General features: G+C 42.2%; 5 protein-coding genes across 5 annotated transcripts; 1 reads left to right on the plus strand and 4 right to left on the minus strand.

Moving 5' to 3' along the window:
* On the minus strand, positions 1–5302 carry LOC102710573 (GDSL esterase/lipase At3g48460). Its single transcript, XM_006650823.3, has 2 exons — positions 4648–5302; positions 1–705 (listed from the first exon to the last, which is right to left on the minus strand). Exons 1-2 carry the CDS (start codon positions 5245–5247, stop codon positions 193–195), a joined length of 1113 nt encoding a protein of 370 aa, XP_006650886.2. The 5' UTR covers positions 5248–5302; the 3' UTR covers positions 1–192.
* A 4035-nt stretch (positions 5303–9337) lies between these two features.
* On the plus strand, positions 9338–15245 carry LOC102705243 (inner membrane protein PPF-1, chloroplastic-like). Its single transcript, XM_006651952.3, has 12 exons — positions 9338–9685; positions 10701–10811; positions 11330–11404; positions 11816–11876; positions 12075–12148; positions 12233–12337; positions 12754–12861; positions 13254–13357; positions 13681–13899; positions 14199–14343; positions 14428–14520; positions 14652–15245. The coding sequence occupies exons 1-12, from the start codon at positions 9353–9355 to the stop codon at positions 14754–14756; spliced, it is 1533 nt and encodes a 510-aa protein (XP_006652015.2). The 5' UTR covers positions 9338–9352; the 3' UTR covers positions 14757–15245.
* On the minus strand, positions 15234–15897 carry LOC102710858. The gene has a single exon (XM_006650824.3). The coding sequence runs from the start codon at positions 15824–15826 to the stop codon at positions 15476–15478; it is 351 nt and encodes a 116-aa protein (XP_006650887.1). The 5' UTR covers positions 15827–15897; the 3' UTR covers positions 15234–15475.
* A 629-nt stretch (positions 15898–16526) lies between these two features.
* Positions 16527–17502, minus strand: LOC121053881. The gene has a single exon (XM_040522252.1). It carries the CDS (start codon positions 17500–17502, stop codon positions 16606–16608), a length of 897 nt encoding a protein of 298 aa, XP_040378186.1. The 3' UTR covers positions 16527–16605.
* Positions 17503–18424: 922 nt separating this feature from the next.
* LOC102711139 (30S ribosomal protein S1) lies at positions 18425–21631 on the minus strand. The gene is made up of 11 exons (XM_015835005.2): positions 21378–21631; positions 21139–21298; positions 20949–21010; positions 20441–20600; positions 20241–20361; positions 19760–19841; positions 19567–19670; positions 19328–19406; positions 19196–19246; positions 18820–18914; positions 18425–18735 (listed from the first exon to the last, which is right to left on the minus strand). Exons 1-10 carry the CDS (start codon positions 21585–21587, stop codon positions 18831–18833), a joined length of 1113 nt encoding a protein of 370 aa, XP_015690491.1. The 5' UTR covers positions 21588–21631; the 3' UTR covers positions 18425–18735; positions 18820–18830.
* Positions 21632–22149: the final 518 nt, after the last annotated feature.

Below are 22149 nucleotides of genomic sequence, written 5' to 3' on the forward strand. Positions count from 1 at the left end.
TGCTTTATTTAGGTGACCAAAAATTTAATGTGATGTTTTTAGAAAAAAAATTTAGGAACTAAACAAGGCCTTAATGGCAATGCTGATCAGTGGTCACCTAGCTACTACTACTAGAAAAGACAACACTGAATATTACTGAGATATGGAGTAGTAGTAACAAAATAGGCTGAAAAGAAATCTGATCACTTGGGCTTAATGCCCTTTCTTCTTCCTGGCGAGCACGGTGCTGAAGGGCGGCTGGCAGTAGCTGCCGTCCTGGAAGAACATGCCGGCGACGGCCTTGTACATCGCCTCGGTCATGTGGACGCCGTCCCAGTTGACGTACCTGGCCGGCTGCGCGCAGGCGGTGGTGACCTCCGGCGAGCCGCAGGTGGAGAAGATCTCGAAGTTGTAGGCGCCGCCGCCGGCGCCGCAGCACGTCTTGAAGGGCTCCGTGAAGCCGTACCTCGCCGGCGCCCTCATGACGGCGAGGTGGGCGGCGTAGTAGTCGGCGTAGGCGATGACGGCGGCCGGGTGCTGCTGCCGGAGCCGCCGGACGCCGGCCAGGAGGCGCCGGTTGTGGGCGTGGCTCTGCGCGTTGACGGAGGCGGCGCAGCTGATGTTGTCGCGGTCCTCCGGCCGCGCCAGCGTCATGGTCAGTGGCAGGCAACCGGTGAGCGGCAGCCCCTGCACGATGATGTACTTGGCGCCCTTCTTCAGCAACGCCTGCCATGCATTGATGAAATTTCTCAATTATTAGTTCTTATTCTGGACCATTCCAAATCTTGGTACCGCAATTTAGTAAGGCAACGAATTAAACATGCAATTATCAAGATAATCTTACTAAATTTAATTTGATAATTTCAGAATACTCTACTTATAAAACTCGCATCGAAATTTGGTAAGGCCTCTACCTACACAGTACTCGATCTTGTCTTCCTTTTCCAAAATTAATTGGGCAATGCTAAAATTTGGCATTACCAAAATTTGCTTAGGTTTTCTTTGGGCAATGAGGTGAAAATTTGACAATGCCAAAAGGCTAATAAGAAATACCAACAATTTCTATCCATGCAGTGAAAATTTCAGCTCTCTGCTGTTGTTTATACATGTATTCTTAGCTATCTTAAAACCAATGTTAAAAAAAAAACTTTAATAAAAAAACATCTCTGAGTTTAAATATAAAATTTTAAATTTTAGCATACAAGCCTAAGCTTAGACATAAACTTCGGAGGAGATTTGAGAGTACTGTATAGTGGTACGATGACAAAGGGCAAGGCAGTAAATGATGGCCATCAAAATAGGTTGGCTTATGCCAGCCATCAAGGCGTCTTCTGGAGTCTGCCAACCCATCATGTTCGGCGACTTAACACTCCATATTCTTCAGATGAACAGTGCAACTAAATGACCCCCTTTAGCTGGGTGATTTCGTAGCTACAGTAATGTATTGATGCATTAGAGCAAGTATAATAGCAGGTTATAAGCTAGCTAATTGCTTATGTAGAGGAGAGAGGAGATGAGAGAGAGTGTAAGCGGTCTATAAGTTTGTACCAGCTTGGACACAAGAACCAAAAAACTCTGTGAGAGTGACATGTGGATCCCGCATTAATGATGAAGAGTTATCGAGACGTCTTCTGGGGTCTGCCAACCCATCATGTTCGGCGACTTAATACTCCATATTCTTCAGATGAACAGTGCAACTAAATGACCCCCTTTAGCTGGGTGATTTCGTAGCTACAGTGATGTATTGATACATAAGAGCAAATAGCAGGTTATAAGCTGGCTAAATGCTTATGTGGAGGAGAGAGGAGATGAGAGAGTGTAAGCGGGCTATAAGTTTGTAGTCAGCTCGGACACAAGAACCAAAAAACTCTGTAAGAGTGACATGTGGGTCCTGCACTAATGATGAAGAACTAACTACTATATGATATATAGTAGCTAAAAGAAGACTATAAGGAGTTTTATAGCCAACTTGCTGGCTATATTATTAATCTTGCTACGAAGGATAAAGGATGGTAGCACAAGCAGTAGATTTTCTATTTTGTAGCTACAATGATGTATTGCAAACTACTGCTACCTCATGTCTCATAATAACATCATTTTTCGATTTCTGTGTCTAATGTTTTGATCATTCGTCTTATTTAAAAAAATTTGTAAAAAAACTTAAAAACATAGCCACGCATAAAGTACTATTTATATTTTATTATTTAATAATAATAAAAATATTAATCGTAAAAAAATTCAAATAACACAAAGAGTTAAAATATTATATGTAAGAACTGAAAAATGACCTTATTATTCTGGGAAGGAGGTAGTACTATTAAGAACGGGGACAACAAAATTAAGGCCTTGTTCCCAAATGTTTTTTTCCAAAAACATCGCATTAAATCTTTTGACACCTAAATAAAGCATTAAACATAGATAAACTAAAAAACTAATTACACAGTTACGGAAGAAATCTTAAGACGAATCTTTTAAGCATAATTAGTACATGGTTAGCTATAAAGTGCTACAGTAAATAACATGTGCTAATGATAGATTAATTAGGATCAAAAAATTCGTCTCGCGGTTTTCAGGCTAACAGTGAAATTTGTTTTTTCATTCGTATCAAGAACTCCTTTCATCGAATATTTGACGTGACACTTATAAAAAAAATTTTAAACTAAACAGCGCCTAGGGAGATGTCCCTGTGCTTCCTGATCTATCAGCTCTTGTGCTGCTGCAGTGTCAGGAAGAACAGCTAGAGTCGCAGCTACCTGCTTTAGCCAGTGTATTTTTCGTTGTTTATATTCGTCGGGCGGCCGTCTGTCTTATTTAGAAAAAAGTTATAATTAATAATTTTATTGTTGTTGAAGGATAAAACATAAATACTGCTTTATGTATGTTTATTTTTTATTTTTATAAAATTTTAAATAAGATAAATGGTCGTCCATTAAACATAGAAATTCATGAAGAAAATTAAGGTCTTGTTTAGTTTGCAAATTTTTTTTGCAAAAACATCATATCAAGTTTTTAAACACACATTTAAAATATTAAACACAGTCTAATTATAAAACAAATTTTAGATGCCGTCTGAAAACCGCGAGACGAATCTTTTGAGTCTAATTAATTCGCCATTAGCATATATTGGTTACTGTAGCACTTATGACTAATCACGTCCTAATTAGGCTCAAAAGATTCGTCTCACGATTTTCCCTATAACTGTATAATTAATTTTCATGTTTACGTATATTTAATATTTTATTTAGATGTCTAACAATTCGATATGATTTTTTTAAAAAAAAAATTTAGGAACTAGACAGACCGGGCCTAAATTGGGCTAGTATATGAAATAATTCGTCGGCTTCTAGAGCAGCAAATGCACTGACAAGGGGTAGCTAGCACATGATGCGATTTGAGCGAACATACGCAGTAGTTAATGCTCTCAGCTGCTTCAACAGTAGCACTCCAGTACACAGGTGGTGTATAGATTGAGAAAAGTTTTAGGAGAAGTGTCATGTTAAATATTTGATCGGATGTTGGAAAGGGTTTTCGGATACGAATGAAAAAACGAATTTCACAGCTAGCTTAGAAACCGTGAGACGAATCTTTTGAGCCTAATTAATCCGTTATTAACACATGTTGATTACTGTAGCACTTATGGCTATCATGGACTAATTAGGCTCAAAAGATTCATCTCAAGATTTCTTACATAACTGTACAATTAGTTTTTTGGTTCATCTATGTTTAATACTTTATTTAGGTGTCCAAAAATCCGATGTGATGTTTTTGGAAAAAAATTTGGGAACTAAACAAGGCCTTAGTTTGAAATTTTTTTTACGAAAACATCACATCAAGTTTTCGGATACATATTTAAAGTATTAAACGTAGTTTAATTACAAAATAAATTTTAGATTCTGGCCGGAAACCGCGAGACGAATTTTTTAAGCCTAATTAATATGTCATTAGCATATGTTGGTTAGTGTAGCACTTATGGCTAATCACTTTTTAATTAGGCTCAAAAGATTCGTCTCAAGATTTCTTCCGTAACTGTGCAATTAGTTTTTTGGTTTATCTATGTTTAATGCTTTATTTAGGTGTCCAAAGATTTAATGTGATGTTTTTTTAAAAAACAATTGGGAACTAAACCAGGCCTATGTTATAGAATTTACTATTATCACCACTGTTGGGATTTTTAATTTCCTAAACTTCACCGATTAATCGGCAAGGTTTTGTCTTACTTATCTTGTTCTACACTCCTACTAGTGTTTAGTTGACAAAAACTTTTGATAAAATATCACGTCAAACATTTAACCGGATGTTAGAAGAGGTTTTCGAACACGAACAAAAAATAAATTTTAGGTTCCACCTGGAAACTGCGAGACAATCTTTTAAGTCTAGTTAATCCGTCATTAGCACGTACTGGTTACTGTAGCATTTATGGCTAATCATGTTATAATTAGACTTAAAGGATTGTCTCCCGATTTTTACTATAACTAATTAACTATGTAATTAGTTTTAATGTTTATGTATATTTAATGTTTCATTTAAGTGTTTAAAAATTTGATATGATGTTTTGGAAAAAGTTTTTGGACCTAAACATGTCCTTAGCATTGTTGAATTCATTCATGCATGCATGTGTAGTTTAATTTGTTTAATTGAATGTGATTAGCTATATAAACGTGTATGTACCTCGAGGAAGGTGGTGACTCTGTCGACGGCCATGGTCCGGATTTGCGCCGGGTGGATGGTGGCGGCGGCCATGAAACTGTAGGCGTAGTCGTTGGCGCCGATCTCGCCGACCCAGAAGAGCGCGTCGCCGACGGCGGCGGCTGCGGCGGGCGACCGGCGGAGGTGCGCCTCGAACCAGGCGAGCTCCGTCATGATGGACTGCGGCGTGATGTCGACGCTGAGGTTGTTCCTGGCGAAGAAGTCGTGCTCGATGGCCGTGGCGCCGGCGACGGCGAAGTTGACGCCGCTGGTGGCGTTGGCGGCGGCCGGCGAGAGGTAGGGCGGGAGGAAGGACGGCAGCGCGAGGCGCTCCGCGAGGAAGTCGACGACGAGGCGGCCGTCGGAGTAGCGGTTGGTGGAGCGGTGGAAGAAGGTGGCGCCGTAGGGCGGGCTGGAGACGTAGCCGAAGGAGTAGGGCCCCGTCGTCGAGTGCGTGTTCCCCGTGTCCGTGAACGAGTCCCCGAACGCGTACACCGTCTTGAACTCCGCCGCCACCGGGACCGCGACGACGGCGAGGACGACGCCGATGACGACGCCGACGACACTACGGCGAGCTGCCATTTCCGGCGAGATCGATCGATCGAGTGAGCTTCTAGCTAGTCTGTGCTCCGGTGTGTTTCCGCTTCACTGGTTCTTATAGCGAGTGAACAACCTTCGCGGCGCGCAGGCGATGAGGTAATTGGATTGGATTGGATTAATCTTTATGAAAATACATTAAAGGAGAGTGAAATTAGCCGCGAGTGTGGAAGAAACTTGGTTGCATTTACTACCTGCGCAGATAATTAGTTGGTCGTTGAATAATTCCGTACACTGCTACTAGCTATGTACCCATATAGGTATATACCATATATTCCCATAGTAGTATACACTATACACTCCAAATAATCGTCTCCGTTAATTTCTTACGGCTAATTATGTGGTTCTATTTCTATGATCTATTTTCTCCTCCTATGATTTTTTTTTGAAAAATAAAGGAAGTTTTCTGAATTTTTGTTGCAATAGCAGAATACATGTTTAAGAGTAAGTTCAATAGTATAACCAACTACTGGCTTCAATTTATCTATAGTCAATCTAATAGTCAATTCATACAATAGTTAGCTATAAAATATCAATACATAGTCTCACATGTCATACACATATTTTGTCTTCGAGCTCGTGTACAGCTAGCAACAAATTAGTAGCCCACATCTCTTCTCTCTTTACTCTTATCTTTTCAAAATATTCTTATAGCCGGTTTATAGCCTGTCTGTTATTGTACTTGCTCTAATCGTACTTTGGTTGCCTTGTTTTACCGACAGGTTATCAACGAAAGTTGCAGTTACGAACTTACCATCTCCTCGTGAGTTTTATTCCCAACATGTTCTCTCTTTTAGGCTCTGACAATGGCAGCCTCTAGATCAGGCACAAGCACCAAATTGCACTACTGTCACTATTACATCTCAGGAGTCATTACTGCATGCCGTGTATACACTGAGATGGTAGGAGCGGCAGGATCGAATCCAACATGAGAGATGATGTGGGAGTGAGTGAGTGAGTTTAATGCACTTGATTTGTTGTACTCTACGTGTCAGTAAATCGTTTGCTAATGCGTGCACCAATTAACCGTGCCGATTTGTTAGGTGGGAAGCCTTGCAAGGTGCACGCTACCCCTATCTTGGTTTATGTAGTCACTCTGGGATATCGTGTTAAAAAAATATCTTTCACAATATAATTTTTATATGTTGTTATTATATAACCTATTTGTCTCTCTTACATATAGTCTTATTTCACTTGAAGACACTCGGTCATAATCTAGAACTAGTTTCTTTTTTTTTTTGTCTGTCTTTAACAACTGACTGACCTGTCACATCAATAATTTATTTTATTTACGTGAAAGTGAAATAAATAGGAATAGAAAGTATCTTGTGACTGCCCTAAAAACAGACCGAGTACTATGATCATAATGCCCCTCGAGTTCATCGCTGCCGCCGGAGACCACAAACGGTATATCTACCAATAAAAACATTATATAAATAAATATTGACATGTATATTTCTAGCGATTCAAAAGTTATGATTGAAAAATAAATACGATAAATAAACCCTGAAATTTATAACAAATTAAAAATTAAAAATTTTAATTTTAACTTAAGTAAAAAGCGAAAAACATAGAGCTTCTTGCACCAAGAGCAAACGGGAGATCACATGTCACATCCAAGTACGTGATCCTGCAGGGTGATGGCGGCGGAAATGGCGGGCTTCATAGCGGTTGTCTTGTTTCATAGGAGTAGCTCGCAGCTCGCTCCTATGGCGGCGGCGGCGGCGGAGTTCCGGCCACCGGAGACGAAAGAGACAGGAAGGACTCCTCTCTAGGTGGGCCTTTTGGGCCCAAGCACTAATGGGCCCGCCCCTTCCAATTTTGGGTATCCGTGGACCGTTCGATCGACATCCTGCGGCCCATATCGAGTACAGCTTCATACATACTCTCAGGTATGTCCATTTAGCTCCTCGCCGACAACGACGATTTCGATTGCTGTCGTCGCCGGTGACGATCTGCAACATCTTAATTTGCATGGTCGATCGGATCGTTATTTCAGAGACAAAAACGATCGATTATTATTGCCTGCTTTTGATGTAATCTTAATTTTGGGAAGCAATACTCCAAGGACTAGGTTGCAGCACAGCAAAACACATCACATGACAATCACCAATGTTTGCTAGCTGCAATGGTGGGAAACAGAGACATCAGTGCATCACAAGGTGATGCATAAAGGGTTATTTAGTTGGCAAAAATTTTTGTTAAAAGTATCATATCAAACGTTTGATCGGATGTTGGAAGGGGTTTCCGGATACGAATAAAAAAACGAATTTCACGGCTAGCCTAGAAACCGCGAGACGAATTTTTTGAGCCTAATTAATCTGTCATTAGTACATGTTGGTTACTGTAACACTTATGATTAACTAATTAGGCTTAAAAGAATCGTCTCAAGATTTCTTTCGTAACTATGTAATTAGTTTTTTGGTTCATCTATATTTAATGTTTTATTTAGGTATCCAAAGATTCGATATGATGTTTTTGAAAAAAATTTTGGGAACTAAAAATCGGGAAAGGAATGAGATCGGCGTTCACCCCGACGGTTTGCAAGTTCAGAAAGTAGAGACCTATCATGCAACAAAAAGCAACACGGTGATACACGGATTGCATTGCTCGTAGAGTCGCTCTCGGACGGTACAGCAATCTAACCAGGTTGAGCATATTTCACCTACTGGCATTAATATCCTCGCTACATTTTTAACACAAAAAAAAAAATGATCAGGTGGCGACACACCACACGAGTGAAGGGAACTACTCAGAATGGAGAAGGCGCGTGCACACACGGCAAGCAGGTCCGCTTGCTTTCAAAGGGAGAAATTATGTGTGCGTTTAGATTGCAAAAAATTTTTGCAACAAATGTCACGTCAGATGGTTGACCAGATGTCGAAAGAGGTTTTCAGACACAAATGAAAAAATAAATTACAGATTCCACCAAGAAACTGCGAGACGAATCTTTTAAGCCTAATTATGTCGTCATTAGCACATATTTGTTACTGCAGCACTTATGGCTAATCATGGCCTAATTAGTCTTAAAAAATTTATCTCGCAATTTCTCCCATAACTGTGCGATTAGTTTTTTGGTTCATTTATATTTAATATTTTATTTAAATGTCTAAAGATTCGATGTGATGTTTTTGGAGAAACTTATTAGAAACTAAACAATGCCTATACTCCACTGATCAACAAGATAATGAATGGAATCAAGCTACGAGCATGTGTGGTATGAAATACTTAGGCCCTCTTCGGGAGGGCTATATAAGTTAACTTATGTCATGGCACGGAAAACGTAGTATTAAATTAGTAAATAATTAATTAACTGTTAATTATTAAAAAAATATAAAATAGATTAATATGATTTTTTAAAACAACTTTCCTATAGAAAATTTTTGTAAAAAATACACCGTTTAGCCGTTCGAAAAACATACACACGAAAAACGAGGGGGCTTAGTTAGCTTATAAGATGGCCGAACCCGGCCTAAGCGTGGTTGAAATCAAGCTACGGAGAGAGTAATACGTAAACTCAAACCGCTGTTTTGGAGTACATACCTAATCATACGCTAGGTAAGAGCAGGTACAATAGATGACTATAAGCCGAGTGATTAGTGGGCTATTAATTTGTAGCTAGCTATAACACGGACTTCAAAACAGTATATGTATGACATGTTAGATATATATTAATGTTTTAAAGATAAGTAAGTAACTGTTGTATAAATTAACTATTAGATTTACTATAGATTTATTAGTTGAACTTGCTCTAGGCGTGGTTGACCTGTACCAAGTCTCCAAAGGAATAATCAGGACGTCGCATGAAACATGTGGTAGAATACATTAGGAGGCCGACGGGCATGAAAGAGGCCCGGCCCACCCCACCCCCATCCCCTTGCTCAGGTGGGCCCACTCCTCCATAGAGTATAGAGCAGTGGTGGCTGGCTGTGCGGCCCACGTGCGCGCGACCACGCTAAATTCCGTAGGAATCCAAATTGCTCCGACTTTCACGAGGCCCTAAAGCCTACTACTACTACTACTAGTCTTAGGTGGACTCGCCACTCACCTCTCCTCTCCTCGCCGCTTCCCATCTCCGACCACCTCTCCGATGGACTCCCACCTCCTCGCGCGCCCGCGAGCCCTAGCTCTCGCCCTGCCCCCCGCCTTCAGGGCCCCCGCTCCCCCCCGCTCCAGGCGACCCTCGCCGCCGCGGCCGCGCCTCGTGCTCCTCCGACCGGTGGCCGCGCTCGGCGGCGGCGGCGGCGGAGGAGGGTTCGCGGACGTCGGGGAGCTGTTCGGCCGCGTCGAGGCGTTCCTCTACACCGTCGCGGATGCCGCCGTCTCGGCGTCCCCGGAGGTGGTGCAGGGCGGGGGCGGGGCCAAGGAGGCCACCGGGGACTGGCTCTCCGGCATCACCAACTCCATGGAGACCGTGCTCAAGGTAAGCTTCCGCCACTCTGGCTCTCTCCCCCCCCCCCCTCTCTCTAGTACAGCTGGCTCCAGCTGCGTGCGCGCGTTCGCGGACCTGCTTGCCGTGTGTGCACGCGCCTTCTCCATTTGAGTAGTTCCCTTCACTCGTGTGGTGTGTCGCCATCTGATCATTTTTTGAGTTAAAAATGTAGCGAGGATATTAATGCTAGTAGGTGAAATATGCTCAACCTGGTTAGATTGCTGTACTGTCCGAGAGCGACTCTACGAGCAATGCAATCCGTGTATCACTGTGTTGCTTTTAGTTGCATGATAAGTTTCTACTTTCTGAGCTTGCTTGAATATAGGCTGTGCTGACTGGTCTGATTGCTCTAATAGGAATGGGGTAGATTTAATTAACTTTCTGAGCACCCTCTTCGGGTCAGGCAATTATTAGCATTCCTGTTGAAAGGTAGGAGTTTCGCCATACAAGTGATCTTGACGCGTTGTTTGGTACACGGGGAAATTTCCTCAGCAATTTCTGACTTCACAGTAGAAGAAGAAAAGAAAACGCATGATTCACTGATAACTGTGCCGAAGGAAGATTAGGTAAGATTGGGTTGTCATAGGTGCTGATGGGCCCTAAAACCAAAAATACTGTAGGAGATGTGCTCAGAGGAAGAGGGAAATATGAAGTGATCACATTCATAGCTGTTGTTCAATTAAGGAGCAACAGTTGTTACTCTTAAGGGAATCGAATCACTTACCACTGAAAAGTATGGCTGGATTTTCCATGTTTTCTAGTTCCAATGTTTTCACCCTTTAGCGACAGTGGGCATGCCATCATCTTACCACTGTATTTTTAAACAGTTTATCTCCCTGTTCTCTCACAACCGCAATTTCCATCATATGAGTGACCTGCATTAATCATTGACATCTAGGATATCTTGTGGTTTTGTCATCTCAATTTGCATTTTTTAAATATATTTTTATAACATTATATATTGCTACATATTTTCAGGTGATTACATTTCTTTCTTGATTGGCAGGTTTTGAAAGATGGTCTATCAGCTCTCCATGTTCCTTATCCATATGGCTTTGCAATCATCCTTCTAACAGTTCTTGTTAAGGCGGCTACGTTTCCTCTTACAAAGAAGCAGGTAATTTTTCTGCCATGTTGCTGCAGTTAGAATAGCTAGTGATATAATTGGGTTGTGATTATAATTATATCGTGAATTGTTCAAATTAAGGTGGTGAAAGGATACTCTCTGTTCTATTTTTTCATGAGTAGGATTACTCTTAAGAACATATCTGGTATTGTTTGCTGACTTTGCTCTCTTATATGTACCAGTTGTAGCTTCAAGCATATCCAATGAATTGGTGATTCCTTGCAGGACCTTCTTAGCTGAGCCAGTAATAAATGCATGCATGTCCTAATCTTTACTGACATTTGGGACAGAAACTTTAATATGGGAACTGTTTGACTGCAAACATGTGTTTCACATGGTTATTCACCCTGCAAGAATACTGTCACCTTCTGTCCCCAAATCAATTGATGACAGTGGGTCTTTTGGGCTAAATATAGCATTCAAGGGTTACATTGTAGTAATAAATGTTCATGGTCCTATTCCTGCATAGATATATATTTTTGTTCATATTTTTATTATTTCTTGTGTAGGTTGAATCTGCAATTGCAATGAGGTCATTGCAACCTCAAGTTAAGGCTATTCAAGAACGATATGCTGGCGATCAGGTACTTAGATTTTGCATATTGATCTGATTTACAATAATATAGCCTATACCGCTCACATGCTGAATCTTCTGTGTGCACTGTGGGCTAATGCCAAGGTATTGCATTTATTTTGTTAGCAATTCAGTTGATTGGGGGTAAATATGTAGAGATAAACTGAAGCCCACATTAAGTGGCAAACCTATTCTTTCCAAGACACGCAGCTAATGATGGCCGTTTTATTCAAAATATTTTGTAAAAGAGGTACTTATTTTTTTTGAGGGATAAAGAGGTACTTATTACCCAAGCATGTATTGTAAATACAATCCATGTAAACAAAGTCAACAAACTACCATTTTACACCATACTAATGAATTTGGAATACTACTGGAGCCACTTTCATCTGTAGGTTAATAACTTATTCATATTTTCCAGGAAAGGATACAGCTGGAAACTGCTCGTTTATATAAGTTGTCAGGTGTTGACCCACTCGCAGGTAGTCCTACACTTACATCTTACTATACTACATCTTACTATACATGATATATTTCCTATCAATGTTAAATGCATAGCAAGGCATAGTAGAATATTCTCTCATTTTATTGGATTGTTGTTGCCCTTTCCTGGTTAGTAACCTCCAGACATTCCTGTGTTAGTTTCACTTGCAGTCGCCTTAACATTTTTTATACAACAGGATGCTTGCCTACTCTTGTAACAATACCAGTTTGGGTTGGTCTATACAGAGCTCTCTCCAATGTGGCTAATGAGGTTGATATGCTTATGTTTTGTCATTTCTCTTTTTGTTGAGTAAACATCTGTATCACCTGATGCATCCGCGTCTTTGTTCAAAAGGGACTTCTTACTGAAGGCTTTTTCTGGATACCTTCTTTGGCTGGTCCTACAACAATTACTGCACGGCAAAGTGGCCAGGGAATATCATGGCTATTTCCCTTTACGGTAACCACACACAACTTGATAATCTGTGGTATATCCAAGCTACTTTTTTTATGCGCTACTTTAATTTTTATCTGATTGTAAAATTTAACGTTTGGAATTGACTAATTGAGATATGGTTGACAAGGCCACTTGTAAGCTGGTGTTGTCTGCCTGCAGGTATTAGAAAAATGTGATTGCACATGATTTTAATGTATGTGCACAATCTCTCACTCCGTAGGCACTCTAGAATGTATATTTGCAAAAAGCAAGCACATGCACATCTAGTTAGTTCTGGAATTTTATCAGCTGAGAGTTAATGCTGCTTGCCATTAGCATATATAGGTGCCTTGGATAGAAGCATTTCCGAATGTTAGTTGTCCCTGTAGCCATTTTCTTTTCTATTTTTTCTGAGTCCAGTATAATTGATGATGTTGTAGGATGGTCATCCACCACTTGGTTGGTCGGACACTCTGGCATACCTTGTTCTACCAGTTCTTCTTGTCATTTCCCAATATGTATCTTCTCAAGTAATGCAGCCACCACAGGTTTGTCTTACCAAGTTTTGGCATGTTTAGTCCATTGTGTTCAATTCCTATTAGTCCTCAACACTCTGATGGAAATTTTCTTCCCAGTTGAATCATATCTGTATGGTGATTCTAATAAATACACACACAATTTGTATGTAGCTCAATTATTTTCGGTAAACAACTCAAGATTCTGCAAAGATGTGCAGAAGATGACCTTTAAAGATCTGTAGTATGTACAGTAATATTTACTGAACTCTTTAATTTGACCCCTCTTCATGTGAAATAATCTGGGCCACTGAACAAGCACAGAGATCAAGGCACACGATTTCTTTTTCTCTATCATGCAACTACACCTGTATCCCATTAAGTTTGTGTTCAAACTTACTGATTGCTATATATTTGTCCTGCAGAACAATGATCCTAACCAACAAGGTGCTCAGGCTGTAGTGAAGTTCCTACCTTTGCTAATAGGTTATTTTGCTCTTTCTGTTCCCTCTGGACTAAGTCTATATTGGTGAGTGTGTTTTACAGAGTTCAACCTATTTATTCAGACATTTGAAAAAAAAAAAAGAGTTTCATCATAACTTTTTGCTTGGTCCATTTAGAATGCACAGAGCCAGATATTATACTATATCTTTTGTTCTCTTAATAGCCCAGAATCCTGTTGGTGGTGAATATTTGCAGTTCTCTGTAAACATGTTACTTTGGCTATTGAACCAATGAAAAGCTTGGTTTACATATGTTGCTCCCATTAGACCTAACTAGTTTTCTTCATTTTCTGGTGAAATTCTCATAGTTTGTGGTTGTCATTGCTCATTGGCAGTACTTTTTTTGCAGGCTTACAAACAATATCCTTAGCACTGCACAACAAGTATGGCTTCAAAAGCTTGGAGGTGCCAAAAATCCTGTCAAAGAATATATTGATAAGCTCGCTAAAGAAGAATCAGCAAATCTTGGAAAGTATGAACCTGCTATTAAAAGTGATTCTCCCCCTAAAGTTCAGAAACCTCAGGCCAGTCAAGAGCCAAAACCAAGTGGACCACAACGTGGTGAAAGGTACTGTTTACTTTTCAGATATTGCTTAAGATCACTCTTGAATGCCTGCACCTTTTGGTCACAAACCATTAGATCGACGATCCCTAAAATAATGAACATTCAACAGACCATTTATTGGTATCTTGGTAAATGAAAATTCAGTTGCAGTCAGTTTATTCCTAGAAGCTAATCTGGTTGTCCGAATGTGATTGACATTTAAATGCAGGAAACAGCCAGTGTTTAAAATAATTTTCAGAATCTCACAAATAAGGGGAATATATAGAAGTACTTAAAATATATTTGTTCATTTTGAGTTTCAGGTTTAGAAAACTAAAGGAAGAAGAGTCAAGGAGAAAAATGCTTTTGGAAAAAGCAGAGCAAACAGAACAGGCAGGCACTCAATCTGGCATCATTGATGGAAAACAGAATTCAGATGTATCTTCTGGAAACAGCATAGATGAACAGGTCAGGCTATTTTGCTTTTTTTTGGGTTTGTTTTATCACTTCATAAACTGAAGTTCTTTGTGCTTTTTGACAAACACAAAACAGGAATCTCATGAAAATGAACCAGTTATAGCTAACGGCAATGGTGGACTTAGTCATAGTGCGACTGAAAGGATACAGTATGGAAACACGAAAGAGGTACTTTCTCCTTACCAAGGCAACAAATATCTTTGAACATGTAAACTAGCGGAGTCACAAATAGCAAAGCTCTCTCAAATTTCAATCAATCAAAGGTCTTCAGATTCTAATATAACCATTCTATGTTGTAGGATATGATTCAGGAATCAACTGACAGTAATTCTTCAGTCATCAACCCTACATCACATGATGCTCATAAATCAAGAGACGAAGAGAATGAACAAGATGCAGTGTAGGAGAGAATGGACACAAATGCAGTGTAGAGAATGGACAAATGGACAAGATGCAATGTAGTTAATGGAAACTGGTGGGTCTAATCTCATCTGCTGCTATAATGTGCCTATGGAGGATCATCAAATTCTTGCCTGTTGCTCCTTCAGTGTGTTCACCTAGGATAGGCAATTGACCGTACGGGATACTTGCAAGCTTCGGATATACAGGCATACGACTACAGAAGAGTTGATTCACATGAAGATAGTAGGCGGCATAAATCTTCTTTCTTTTTTGAAACAATGCCCTAGCATTGTGCTTTTTCTGCCTTTAGGACTGAAGAAGTAGAAGAGAGTAGCTTGTAGATTGCCCTCGAGGAAATAATAATGATTTTTTTCACCCCCTTGATGCAGATGTAAGGTGGCTGTAAATGTATATCTTCCTCGCCTGATTTTGACCACATGATGACCCAGCATTTAGCTAGCAGTTTATCAAAGCTACTATTAATCACGAAATGCACGGTGCCATGTTACATGAAAGAAATTGAGACAAACTTTTTTAATTGTTTGCTCGTTATCGTACAAGGATGGAAAAACTGAAAATTGTACATCATCAATTTAACACTGCTGTATGTATGTATATATGCCTCATATTTACTTGTATGTGTATATAAGAATCAAAATGTCAGTATTTGACACAAACACGGAGATTTCTCTCGCTCCACGGCGAGCTGACACCCCTCGCCTCAGAAGGCGAACACGCCGGCGGCGAACGCTGCGGCGGCGCCGATGTGGGTGGCGACGGCGAGGGAAGAGGCAGCGCTGGCGCCGGCCGCCTCTCCGGCGCCGCCTCCTGGCGTGGTGGTGAGCTCGGGCTTGGGCTCGGTCATGGTGGTGCCAATGGGTGCCCCGACGGGCGCGGCTTCCTCGTCGTCCAAGGCGTTGTCGGCCGCCGGCGAGTCACCGTCGAAGGAGCCGAGCGGGGTGTTCGCCACGGGGGTCAGGATCGTCGGCTTGGCGTCGTCGGCCAGCGCCACGGAGACCGCCGCGATGAGCACGGCGACGAGGAGCAGCAGCGTCCGTTGTCCGGCGGCCATGGTAGCAGCAGAAATCCAAGTGATCAAATCAAAACTGAAAAACAAGTACTCTTTATTTGGAGATGGAGACGAGGGAGGCGTGGAGGGTTTTATGGCGGCGAGACGGGGAGCAATGCGACGGTGGAGAATTTGGCGCGCGTTTGAGCGGAGGGGAAGGCGCGGGATGAGACACTGGCTGAGCGGGTCCCAAGCGCCCCCCCCCCCCCCCGGGGCTTGCTTAATTTGGGATGAGATTTCAGATTTGTTTCGAAACTGCACATAAATTGGCCTCGAGTATCCATATGGGCCGCCCAATCCTGATCCAACGCTACCATTGCAGTTTGGGCAAGGCCCAAATGGAAAACTTTTTTTTTTCTCTTTTAGCTGGACAATTTTATTCTTATCACTGTTTTGATCTCTAGTACTGAATTACTGATTTTGCTATTATTTTTAAGGTTTTTTTTATTTTTATCACTGTTTTTTGAACTCAATTCCACATTCTGTCTATCTTTTGGTTGGAAGTTAGTGGACCGTAAACGATGAAATGAAATATTGGAACGTGATTTAACAGATCAGAACGTCGTACGAACGAAATATTGGACTCGTGATAAACAAATGAACAAAGAAAGAACATTGGAACTTTGCATTTGCAGTTCGCCACGCAATTCAATTCACAAACGCACGATGAATTATGTGTACTTACGTGGGGGTGGGTGCAGTAACAATTCAAGCTGATGAAACCAACCAAAAAATAATCGTGTCATTCCGATCGAGCAAGGTGGCGAGGTCTGTGAATGTGATCAGATTCTGCAGCTGGTGGTCTCTGATGGAGGCTGGAGAGGGGAGCTCTCCTCCTCCACCACCGACGGCAGGCTGGGCTCCCATGTCCTCCTCGCCGTCGCCGGCGCTGTCGCCGTGCTGCACCTCGTCGACGCTACGCCGGCGAGGCCTCTCTTGTTCGTTCTCTTCCCCTTGCTATTCTTGCCTCGTTTCTTCTTCTTGTTCGTCACGGTCTCCTTCTTCCGGTCCTTCTCCTCGACGGCGAGCCCGCGCGCCACCATCTGCCTGAACTGACGCGCCTCCCACCGCTCCTTCGCCTCGAAGTACTCCCTCGCGCAGCACCAGCTGCGCGTGGCGCGGTCGTCGTCCTCCTCCGACGATGCGGCGGCGCTGCTGCAATCCTGCGTGTCCTCCTCCGAAGTCGTCGTCTCCGAGGCTGTGGCGTCGTCCTCGATTGCATCGCGGCGCACTTCCTCCTCCCGTGTCTCGTCGAAGGCGCCGACGGAGCTCTCGGGGATTCTCCGCTGGAGCCACTCCATGGTGTGCTCGGTGAGGAGGAAGAACTTCTGGCCGGGGAAGAGCGGCTCGAGCGGGCGGACGCGGGCGCCGTGAGGGTTGCGGAACACGTCCGGGTAGGCGAGGCAGAGCCCCGGCGGGTGGTTCCGGATCACCGTGCAGGCCAGCACCACCCCGGCGTACGCCTCCACCACCCCGCTCTGCAGCACCACCCGCACCACCGGCTCCGACGACTTCAACGACGGCGAGCTAGCCACCAGCTCCTTCGACACGCGCACCTCGCCGCCACCCGCCGCCGGCCTCTTCCGCCTCCTCGGCTTCCCCGTGAAGCGCTTCGCTAGGTACTTGCCGAACGACACCGACGCGCACGACGGCTGGCCGCCGCCGCCGCCGCGCGACATGGTCGGCATGCACAAGGTGGTTGATTGATCGATCGAAGAAGGCGAAGCGAGGGGGAGATTGCTCGATGCGGCGCGCGCGGGATCATATAGCGTGCGAATTTTTGTCGGTTGCTTCTTGGATTCATCACCGCCTTCTTCTTGTTGTGTGTTCTTTGGTTGTATCAACCAATGGGAGATCGAGAAGACGCCATGAACTGACACGAACCCGTCTAGTTCTAGGAGAGTCCATGCTTTACATTTTGGGATATTTGGATAAAATCTGCGTGTCCCATTCAGTTTGATTCAGCCGTTTGGACCATGTTTGTTAAGAGTAAGTGGCGACTGGCCAGCTTAATATGTAACGAAAAAAAAAGGTGCCCCAGCTTTTGCTCTAAAAACCCACTAAAACATATAGCTTCTTTTCCACCGTTAACGTTTAAGTTACTAACAGCACAAATATAAGGCAGTATCTGTCAAACGACATATTTATAACGGCATATTTATAAATAAAAATAATTTATGAATAAAAGTTTATATATGTGTTCTTGCCGATCTAAAATTCAATAAGTTAAAAAACCTTAAAATCTATTCTAAATTTAAGATTTGTTTTATAAGCATAAGTAAAAGAGAAAAGATGGGGTTAAAGATTTTAACCATATCTTTTTTCTAATACACCCATTTGGCGTATTATCTATAAATGGGGCTATAAGGTAGAGTCATTCTACCTTTTCTTATAAAAAAAAGTATTACCTCCGTCTCCGTTTCATCCGTTCATATAATAAGATTTTTATTGTACAGATCAATATGGATGATAATATATCTATACATATATACAAATAATATCAATCAACAAATAAATCTAGGTATAGTTAAAACATATTATAATATAAAACGGAGGGAGTATTTTGGTAATATTCAGAGAGCATAGAATTACGATCCAGGGAAAATGTACTTAGTTTTAGGGGAGTAGATTTACACCTTGCACAAGAAGCAGCTTTGACAAGAAAGGCAGGCATATCTAAGATATTAGTTACCAGAACAAGCACCTGTGACACTGGAAATGAATATTCATATATTTATATACAGTTGGCCTTGAGGTTTCAGCCAAAGTACTTAGTACATGCATGCACCAAGGGTACCTACCTACTCATTGTATTACTGACAAAATTTACAATTTTCGGTTAAGTAATCTCCAGCTGAGAAGTTCAGGTGAATGTGGAAACAACGACGAACTTTTCAGGTTGTCTGCTCGTGCTGTTGTTTCAGTATAGTCGCTTCGTCAGAAAATTGGGGACAAGCATGCATTCCACTGTTAACTCTGTTCGTAGTCATACTCACTGTGCGCCAAATCAAGGAACACGTCCTAGTACTCTCTGTACCGCCTTCTTTATGCCCTCCTGGTCTAGGCTGGTAGTCAAATATACTTCTTGGACCTGCCAGTTTAAAAATTATAATTTTTACCTAAGTCCATCAAATAACTATAACAATGTGTTAACAGGGCAGAAAAGCCATCCGACAACCATAACAATAATTTTGCATAACTCATCATGCTAACTTCCTGGTGCAACCATTTTGAAGACATATTTGGTATTGGTTTTATACGATAAAGCTTTTGTTCTATCCGGTTCGGGCTGAAAACCAGCTAGGCATAAATCCTTGCATAACGGAACTCCTTATAACAAGAAAACAAATGTTACGTCAAGAAGAAACTAACCTGTCTGCCAGCTCGAGCAAGAAGTTTGAACTGATTGTCCTTAGCTGGCACCTGCACAGTGAGATCCAACACATCAGTTCGTGTTTCACTTCTAAGCTTCATATGGTTAAATTGGAGACATTAGGACCATACGCTGGAAAGCCAGAGCTCCAAATCTTGTGAAACAACACGCTTCTCCAATGCTCGGCGCCCAAACTGTACATCTGTTATACTGTGAACAAAATAGAACTGATTAAAGCATGGAGATTGCAATGTAACAACCTTCCTGGTTATCAAAAATGCTCTCCAGTCAAGGATAAGAGCTATTGAGCATAAAGTAGTGCATTGACATAAAAGAACATATACCAACAAAACACAAACAGAAATCATACCCATCCTCTTGCAGTAGTTCATTACATATACCGTCAAGTCCTGGAAGAAGGTCATCTTCTGAAGGAGGTGACGTGGTCCCAACATTAGGTGATTGATCAGCCTCCTACAAACCAAGACAAATGCATGAGCTCACCTTTAAAAGAACAAAGCTAAACAATGAGCCACAAAGACGTTGTGATTTCAAAAGCTTACTAAAGGAATAACTTTGTCCAAAGTCTCCAGTAGAGGATCTTCCTCCAGTTGTCTAATTGATAAAGCTATCCTTGATTTCTCCCTGTTTGTGTAGGCAATGTGTTGGTATCAGATTTTGTAACATAATTTTCAACTTCATGAGAACAATTTCCAGCATATCCTGGTTTCCCTATTGCCAACAAACGAATGCTAGGATAAAATATATCATGCACTCATCTCATTTTATTCATCAGCATGGTATTCCTTAAATACAATCCGTGCTCTCAATAGTTATTGCATCATAAAATCGTAATATATGTACATTTATCCCTACAATGCAATTAGGTGCATCATACCACAATGCATATGGTTCCACTACCAAATTCTATGAGAAAACATGTGCTATTTTTCATTGGCGCAGTCAATCAAAAATTGCGAAAACTACTTGTGAAGATAGGTGCAAGCAATTGTGGTGGAAGACAGTAAAGTAGTAGATACTTACAAATCAACGTTCACAGCTATGACCTTGACAGTATCACCTTCATTTAAAAAATCTCGGACATCTTGGACGAGATCCCAAGAGACCTCAGAGATATGTACAAGGCCAGTAAGATGATAATTTCCTGTTTGAGCATAATTGTTGTCAGAAGATGTACAAAGCATTTGCCAGCAAAAATTACAAGGATTATTGCCAATGGGTACCATCAGGAAATCGGAGATGAACAAATGCACCGTAGTGGAAAACTGAACCGACAATTCCATCATATATTTCACCAATCTTTACTTGAGAAGAATGTGTGGACCAACTCGCATCCTTTTCGGAGAAGACAAGCTTCCTTTCTTCCTCATTTGCTTCAACTACCTAAAGTAATTAGCTTCACTTTGTCAATAAAAATGTGTAAAATTGGAATCCTACAATCTTCAACCCGTTGATTGAAATCTCACAGTAACATTTCAATACACAATATGCACTGCTGCCTTACCCACAGTAATTGAGATTTGAGAAGCCAATGACACAATTTTACCAGCATGGGATTGAAAACAAATTGACAAGACTACAGTTTATTGGAGAGAGACACCCAGTTATAGCTCTACCAGACAAGCAAGTTCCCCACTAAAGGGAAAATTTAACAATGAAAGGCGTTTTGAGCCAAGACCAGCATGTGTTTGTACTTTGTACAACTGGACAGTAACTGCAAAAAGCCCTTACCTTGACAGAAATGGACGAACCTACAAGATCCTTTGTAACATCTTGAATGGGCCTTTTGGGGTCTACAAGTAAAAAAAACATACACCCACCATGAGTTCTGTGACGAGTCGATGATCAACTTCAACTCAATCTGGTTCCAAAAAACATTAGACGAATTCGGAAAACAACTCCACTAGAGAGAAGCGACTACCTTTGCACCAATGTGCAGGGCTGAGGAGAGGGTTGGGCACGAAGCCCTGCAGGGAGTTGAACCTGAGGATCAACCCGCCACTGTTGGCCCGCAGCACAGGCAGCTCCAGGATCCTCCCCTGGTCCTTCTCCGCGCGCACGGCCTGCCAATCCGCCGCGAACTGCAGCCCACACGACGACACGCTCGCTCGATCATCCGTGTCAGCATCGCACCAAACAGAAAGGAGAGCGTCTCCGCACCTGTGCTAGGCGCGCTTCGTCGATCGGGGTAGCGGAGGCGGCGGAGGAGGTCGACGCGCCCTCCTGGGCGGTGGCGGAGAGCGGGAACCGGTGGTGAGGGCGGGGAGGGAAGGAGAGGAGCGCGGGCGGAGGAGGGGACCTGGAGGTGGAGGGGGAGGGGGAGAAGGCCGCGAGCGAGGTCGCGGGCCGGAGAGCCGCCGCCGCCAGCATTGCGCCGCCGCCGCCGCCGCCGGTGGTGGTGGTGGTGGTGGAGGGAGGAATGAGTGGCCGTGGAGGGGAGGGAAACGCGGGCGACACGAGGGGATCATTTTGTTCAAGGAAAAAAAAAATGGATGGACGGATTTGGATGGCTTTGGGTGGGAGACGCCTCGTGGCCGTCCATTCTCCGGTAGCATTCACTGGTACACGAGTACCCTGAGCTTGACACGTGGCTTGCTGGCCTTCTTAACCTTTTTCTTTATATAATTTGCTTGAGAAAATTGGGGAAATACAAATATCTTATCCACAAACTGAAAGTCTTGAACGTTCAATATGGAGAAGAAAATAAGTCAATTTGTCTTTGATGTTTAGGAGATCATCTTTTTGGCTTATTTATATATAAAAATGAAACGGCGTATTTGCAGACAAAAAATAATTTATGAATAAAACTTTTATATATGTGTTAGTAGCTATCTAAAAGCAGAGTGTGAAAAATAAATAAACCACAAAACAACTTTAAAATTAGAATTGAAAATTCAAATCTTGATTTATAAACAATAAAAAAATAAGGGTG

The sequence above is a fragment of the Oryza brachyantha genome, chromosome 3, assembly GCF_000231095.2.
Source record: "Oryza brachyantha chromosome 3, ObraRS2, whole genome shotgun sequence".
Classification (NCBI taxonomy): Eukaryota; Viridiplantae; Streptophyta; class Magnoliopsida; order Poales; family Poaceae; genus Oryza; species Oryza brachyantha.